The following is a 7,531-nucleotide window of genomic DNA, read 5'->3' on the forward strand; positions in this document are numbered from 1 at the left end:
CATTAATGCATTAGTAGCACTTAAAACGTATTAATTGCGCTTGGATTTAAAGAATACTCTCTGTATGATTCCCTGTGCAACAATAGGGATATGTCATTTATTGAGCCACAATTTGAACCCTTTAAGGTATAAGATCACAAATATGTGATTAGAATGTTCTTAACTAAACATTCTAATGCTGATGTAACAATCACTGCTTGTAACTGAAAGCAATGGAGTTTTAGAACACCAATTTAAAATTACAAAAGAAAAAAAAACATTCCAAAAAACCTACTCTTCAAAGGTTTTTTAAAAACATACAGTATATAAAATACACAGCATTAAATTAAATACTATAACAAAATTACAGTATGCCCAATTTTACTTTAACATTTTAGGACAATGAGCTCAGTTGCATAAGCAGCAACAGATATTTCTATTGTTTCAGTGTTTCGTGTAATGTGATTTTTGTTTCTCATTAAATGACCGCCTGGATCCATTTAAGGACATTTCTGGCCGATCAGTATTGACTGCTTTAGCTTGTCAGCGCTCACTGCGTTTCAAAGGACATCCGCTGCACAGTCAAGCCTTTAAAGACCTTATATAACTAACTGACCTTATATATGGTGAGTGACTTTGCATGAAAGTCATCTGCTGTATTTCATTGTGTTAGGTATGGCAGCTGATTGTGGTTTGTACTGTATTCCCCCCCACTTATTGTGGGGGGCGCTGCTCTTGTGGTGACCGGCAGCAGGTGTAGCAAATTTCCCTCTGGGGACAATAAAAGTATTGATCGATTGATTGATTGATTGATTGATTGTATTCTGCGTTATTTAGCTAACCCTGGACAGGCTCCCTTCTATTACACCTATAACATGGTATAAAGTAAGTTGAATAAAAATGGCCAAAACTTATATTATTTGTTAGTACTACATGCCATATACAAGTTAAAATAATATGTAAAAAAATATATTTTTGTTCAAGCCTTTTAATGAATTTTGTAAACAATAAGCAGAAATATAGACTTACATTTACAATTACTGTATTAGAATGGCAATCCAAATGGCATATTCTTAACATTTTAAAAATATGCTCTTCTATACTTTGTATACTGAATTTACTTTGACAGAAAATGTAAAAGTGTCTTTTCACTTGTTTACTGAAAACCAACATAATTAAGTCCAGTGTTTGACTTTGCTGCAATTCTGTGTGTGTGTGTGTGTGTGAGAGAGAGAGAGCAAGAGAGAGAGACACATACATCCTAACTGTACTGCATTTATTAGAATGTACATAAAGTACTGCAAATTTCATTAAAAAAAAAAAATGCTTGTATTATGAAGCTTCAGATTGAAAAGCACATTCCTTTACTGTTTGCATGAAACAATACGCATAAAAGTGGAAATATCTAATTAAACACTAAAACACATGCCGCATATTTCAGGTTATATTTAACATGATGATTCCGAGAATTTTGGATGATACATCTCAACGTGTGCTCACACGCCTTATCTTTTTCCTAAGGGAGGTAACATATTTACAGAATAGAGGGGATTCACCTTGATGTAGCTCATTATTTAATGGGCACTTATACTCCAGACATTATGGGAGTCTTGGGCACCCAAACGAGGGTGTGGTAGTGGGGGGCGGGGGGGTGAGGGGGTGATTAAGTAAAGAGTGTGCAGGCTGGCTGGATGTAACCCAGGGCTTTAAGACATGGTGCTGGCATGCATGCTCTCCCAGGCTAAGCTTACCTTACAGGCATTTAGCAGACGCTCCTATCCACCAGAGCGACTCACACAACCTCTTTTACATTTTGCATTCATTCATACAGCTGCATATACACTGAAGCAGTGCAGGTTAAGTACCTTTTGCTCAAGGGTACAACAGCAGTGTCCAAACTGGAAATTGGACAACGGCCAAGGCCTTACCCATTATACTACACAGCCGCCCCGGTTCAAGTACGGTCTGAACTTGATTTAGGCGTGAAGAGCACTGCCTCCAGCAGCTGAACAGTTCCTCTCTTCTCGTGAGAAATGCCCCACCTCACACCCAAAAATGCTTTCGGGCTCCCTTTTGTACCAAACCGCCTGCATCGCTACTGTTGCGTTGCGGAGAAGCTCGCCACGCTTATGAAGACGGTAAGAACAAATGTGTGCTCGATGTGCATAGACGGTAGAGAATAGTTTGGCAGGGAGAATGAGCTGGTTGTCTCAGTATTCCCCACCACTGCCACCACAGTGGAGCTTTTTGTCAGAAGAAACTCGATTCGCTTCATGTTTTAGACAGCGGTAAAACACGATAAATCATTCCTGCCCCGCTCCTGTCTCTGCAAGGTTTAAAGAAGAAGAAAAAAATCTGAACTTTCCTTGTGAAGTTATGCTGTAGACAGAGTGCTCACAGGAGTTTTTACAGGATGGACCAAACTGGGATCAGTTCTTAATATCTGAAAGTTTTTACAGATAAGAATGAAGTTTAACGGTGTGCAGACAGACTAGTCTAACAGTATACGTGGTCGTTGAATAGCTACATTTTTACACACATGCGTGCGTAGGCACACACTCACACACACACACACACACACACAGATGCAGCCTTGCCGGACTGTGATGGAGGAGGGGGGAAGGCTTTAAATTTCAGGCCAGCCCCCGTCCTCCCCGCCTCGCACACCCACCCACTGGAAGAGAAATAAGGGAGGGAGGAAGAGAGGCTGTAGACCCAGTCAGACTCAGAGGAAGCGGAAGACACAAAACGGAGAAGACGATTTCAAAACCTCGAGGCTGCAAAAAAAAAACTCCAAAAAACTACTCCGGCTATCTCCGTCCTGCTTGCCTAAGCGTTCCTTCTTTTTGTCTCCTCCTCTTACCCTCTTCCTTTTCAGCTCTAAAAAACAAAAAAACAAAAAAAAAAAACCTGGGTCACCCCCCTTCCCCAGGAGAGGGGATCCCAGCCAGCCAGTTGCCGTGGAGATGCCCCCCCAGCCGCAGGCGAGGAAGAGCGCGGCGGAGATCCTCAGGAGCCCTTACGGGGTCCTGCGGGTCCTCCAGATCCTGCTGGGGGCCAGCCTGTGGGTCACCATCGCCGCCAACAAGTACGAGGGGTCCATGCACTTCGTGCTCTTCGTGGCCGTCCTCTTCTGGCTCCTCACCGTCGCCCTCCTCTTCCTCACCCTGCTGGGCAAGCAGGACCTCGTCCCCCTGGTGGGCGGCGATCGCTGGTTGCCCAGCAACGTCGCGCACGACCTGGCCGCCACCCTGCTCTACCTTCCCGCCGTCGGCGTGGCGATCTACAAGACGGAGAAGTACTCGTACTGCAACCTGGACGCGTACCAGCACAGCTGCCTGTACAAGGTCTACCTCGCCGCGTCCGTGTTCGCCTGCCTCGACGCCGCCGCTTACCTCGTCTCCGCCGTGCACGGATGCTGCCGGAAACAACGGGGCAAGCTGACCGTGGCGTGAGGGAACGGAGCCGGAGAGGGAAGCTTCCACGGCCGGCTCGACTTAGTTACACACTAAAAAAAAAAAAAAAACTTACACGCGCTCAGCCCAGAGACCACGGGAGCTAATGCACGGTATGGCGATCAAGAGACCAAAAAAAAAAAGAAGCATTTTCTGTACACTAAAGCAGAGGCTTTGTCCCTGGCTCAGAGCAAACAGGTTTGTTGATATTTGTTACAGTAATTTAATGACACTGCCAAGATCAAGGACTAATTGAAAAGTATATCTTCCTCAGCGTTTGTGATTTTTGTAAAATGTTTTACGAGAAGACAAGCTAGCAATTACACGCTTCAGAAAAGTAATTAACTTATAGCTAACTAAGTTAGAGAGCTAATGAGTTTGGTCCTTGAAAGGAAATGATCTGTCAACATGACCTCAGTATGTCCCAGTGGTGGCGCTTGTGTTCCGGAGAGATCTTGACATTCACATTTACATTCCAGAGCAGATGGGGATTGCACTGCAAGCCTCCTCAGGCATTCCTGTTTGGTCTGAGAACGCACGTGAGCCTCAAAAGCGGATAGCAAACGATCAAGTGTGAAACAGCGAGTGTGTGTCACCTCCTAACAGTAGTGTATGGAAACTGAACATAGCCTAGACTATGCTACTTAGATTTAGAACTGAACACTCTGTCTGAAAGGATAAACAGCCCAGTGTGCTTTTGCTGAGGTATTTTTCTGTTAAATGTAAACTGAACACCAAACACTGCTAAATAAAATCAATATCACTAAGCACTAGAGAGACATTAAATACTTTATCTTATTTATTTCTTTGCTTGTGATCATTTGTGTTTCCACCAGTTATTTCTGTGATTGGTGTGAAAATCTGGTCTTTATCTTTTGCTGCATGAAAAGTGTAGAGAGATGGAAGACAGAGGCCTGTGAAGAACCTTGTTTCTGGGAGGAAACCATTGTTAAAATAGACGCAGATAGATACACGGCGTACCACACTAGGGAAAGTGTTTTTATCTGAAAGGGAAATGTTATTGCATTCCTGAGGTACAACCAAACGCTTTCTCCCCGTTTCAGTTTTACCCCTTTTTTCCCCCGGAGAACTTTTCAGGCTGCCGCACGCCCTGCTGCTACTTAAACAGCCAGGAATGACCAACACAGCACTTTTCAGTGAAAGATCAACTCAGAGATTCATGAGAGTCATTTCTGTCTGTAATGAGAGTTTGTATCGTCCCTCCTGGAGTCTTGGAATTGATCTAACACTGAGAATGCTGCCGTTTAAGTTGACTTAATCAGGTGGAACTAATGTTTTTTTAAAAAGTTAAAAAAAAATTTTTTTTTTAACAACAGTCGGTGCATGCAACACGACCCCCAGTTTTCCTTGCGTAGCTATGTCCCAATAATTCGAACACTCTGTGCTCTCCCCAAGCTCTTGTTTGTGAGCTTCAGGAGCGCCTCTCATGCCCAGAGCAGGGACACGATGTGAGCCTGACATTCCCAGGGGGGAGTAGCACATTCGGTTTTGGCGTTTTGGGAAAGAGGCAGGAACGTCTTACAGGGACGCCGACGGAGGGTACACACACATCCCGAAAAGGAGATCGGGGCCCAGAAGGAATGCGCCACAGATGGAGGGGAGTTTACACAACAACTGTGAATGTCTTCTTTTTTTCTTTCTTTTATTTAAGGTGGAGTTCTGCACAACTACTGAGGCACTGCACCTTCAGAGCCCCAAAAGCAGATCCACCTTAAGGGGAAAAAAAGGCAGGATTAACTGTTAATGCCCCTGAAGTGGAAATGTTGTCTCTGTTTCTCTTCCACCTTTCTCTCTCTCTCTCTTTTATAAATTCTCATTCATCCAGCAGATATTCTTATACAGATTACAGAGTGACTTACAATGTAGGAGAACATGAGTGGAGTTTCCTGATTTATGATCGGAATGAGTAAACTATAAAGGATGGGAAGAAACAATGGCCCTGAGGTTGTGGAGCAGAGACTCTGAGGTGCAGGGTCTGAGGATCGATTGGCAGTGTTGTGGAGTCGTTCCATTGGTGGCTCAGTAGGCCATAACCAAGCCTTTGCTCCTGAGCAGTGACAGGCTGCCAATGAGTGAGATGAATGTGACAAGAGAACTCTTGGGAACACTGCAGACTAGCTGCGCTGCTGCATTCTGAAAGTTCAGCTCAAAGAAATGATTGGACTAATAAAAATAATTTAGTTGGCATGATGAAACCCAAAAAACAAGTCGGCCTTCATGGTGCACCCCTGCCTTAGGGAACTCTCTTTGCTAACCCTTGTCGTCAGCAACAGGGAATAGGCCACTGGGAAAAGGCAGAGTAAGCCGCTGTAGAAAGGCACAGTAGGCCTCTGTAGAAAGGCACAGTAGGCCGCTTTAGAAAGGCAGAGTAGGCCTCTGGGGAAAGGCAGAGTAGGCCTCTGGGGAAAGGCACAGTAGACCACTGGGGAAAGGCAGCGTAGGCCGCTTTAGAAAGGCAGAGTAGGCCTCTGGGGAAAGGCACAGTAGACCACTGGGGAAAGGCAGCGTAGGCCGCTTTAGAAAGGCAGAGTAGGCCTCTGGGGAAAGGCACAGTAGACCACTGGGGAAAGGCAACGTAGGCCGCTTTAGAAAGGCAGAGTAGGCCTCTGGGGAAAGGCAGAGTAGGCCGCTGTAGAAAGGCAGAGTAGGCCATATAGCATCTGACTGGAAGAGTGAGCATGACCAGCGCAGCGATGCTAATGACCAACAGATGTGACGAAGGGATGTAAATGTAATCTCTTTAAGCTGAACCCTCCTCTGTCCCTGTGAGAGTAACAAAAGGACATTGTATCCCCTATCACGCTTGCACATTCATGCACATGCCTGCTCAGACACTGCATGTACTAAATGCATGTGTGTGTGCAAGCGTGTGTGACTGTGCATGTGTGCGAATGTCTGTGAGTGTGCCTGTATGTGAGAGTGCGTGTGTGTGCATCTGTGTGTGAAACTGGTTGTGCGTGTGTGTGTGTGTGTGTAAGCATGTTTGTGTTTATGTTTTAATGCATGCACGTGTGTGTGTGTGTGTGTGTGTGCCGAAACACTCAGTCAGATCCATATGAGCGTCCTAACCAAACCCTGTCATTTCCACATCTTGGTGTGGCTAAAATGAAATGACAAATTCCACTGCAAAACTACTGGAAGCTGAAATTGGCTAGGGGGTGATTGAGGGATTGAGAATAAGTCATTTATTTTTTACTTATTAAGAATGCCTGTATGTGTTTGAGACTGGATTGAGCAATGCCTTGGCTACCTGCGCTAGCACTGCTAAAGCAAAACAGTTTTAGAACATGGAGAAACATTCCAATTTGATTCCCATTTCCGTTCTGTGATAACATTACGATGAGAACATTCCCCAGGCAGGCAGTGTTCCGTTACAGACGCAGAATAAAGTCCCTGATGGGTATCATTTAGTCATGAAATTTGGAAAAACTGGAATGAAAAATTGTAATAAAATCCAAGAAGTTTCATAGATATCCATATTTGTGACATTTGTCTTAAATTTCAGGAATGTTCTGAGAACCAAAAAATGTTAGCTGGATTACCTTTTAGTGAAAATATGCCTGAGTCCCAATATATTGGCATTCTTGAATGGTTGTTTTGTTGTGACAACGGTCACATATTCAATACTCAGAATTTAACCACACATACTAATATTATCAAGGCATAACAGTGGCTCACTGTGTTTGTGAAATTAGAAGATGTTGCTTGAAATGTGCAATACTTTTGTCATTTGTATTGAGAAATGTATTTAATAATATAGAAATACATTGCAAAATATACTATGGCCACTTCTCACTGGGATACATATGAATGTAACCAACAGAATGCATTATAAAGAAAAATGACAATCAGCTGTGTTGAGTTCAAAAATATATTTGGAATTCCGCTACATATTCAGTTGTATCATTTGATGTATTACAGTATATTTTTAAAATAAGAAAAATCCTCAATTGCTCACAGTCTAAACTGTGTGTGCCTCAGCACTCAGTTTCCCCAGGTAGAGAGGTCATTTGGCGGGAATATTTGAACAGATTTTCAGGTATTGGAAGCACCCCCCCCGCCACAGACTGCAATGG

The 7,531-nt window shown here is 43.8% G+C and overlaps 1 protein-coding gene across 1 annotated transcript; it reads left to right on the forward strand.

Annotated features, from left to right (window-relative positions):
• Nucleotides 1-2,659: 2,659 nt before the first annotated feature.
• Nucleotides 2,660-4,236, forward strand: LOC118217671 (MARVEL domain-containing protein 1-like). Its single transcript, XM_035399619.1, has one exon. It carries the CDS (start codon nucleotides 2,946-2,948, stop codon nucleotides 3,432-3,434), a length of 489 nt encoding a protein of 162 aa, XP_035255510.1. The 5' UTR covers nucleotides 2,660-2,945; the 3' UTR covers nucleotides 3,435-4,236.
• Nucleotides 4,237-7,531: the final 3,295 nt, after the last annotated feature.

Source organism: Anguilla anguilla, chromosome 18 (assembly GCF_013347855.1).
Source record: "Anguilla anguilla isolate fAngAng1 chromosome 18, fAngAng1.pri, whole genome shotgun sequence".
Taxonomy (NCBI): Eukaryota; Metazoa; Chordata; class Actinopteri; order Anguilliformes; family Anguillidae; genus Anguilla; species Anguilla anguilla.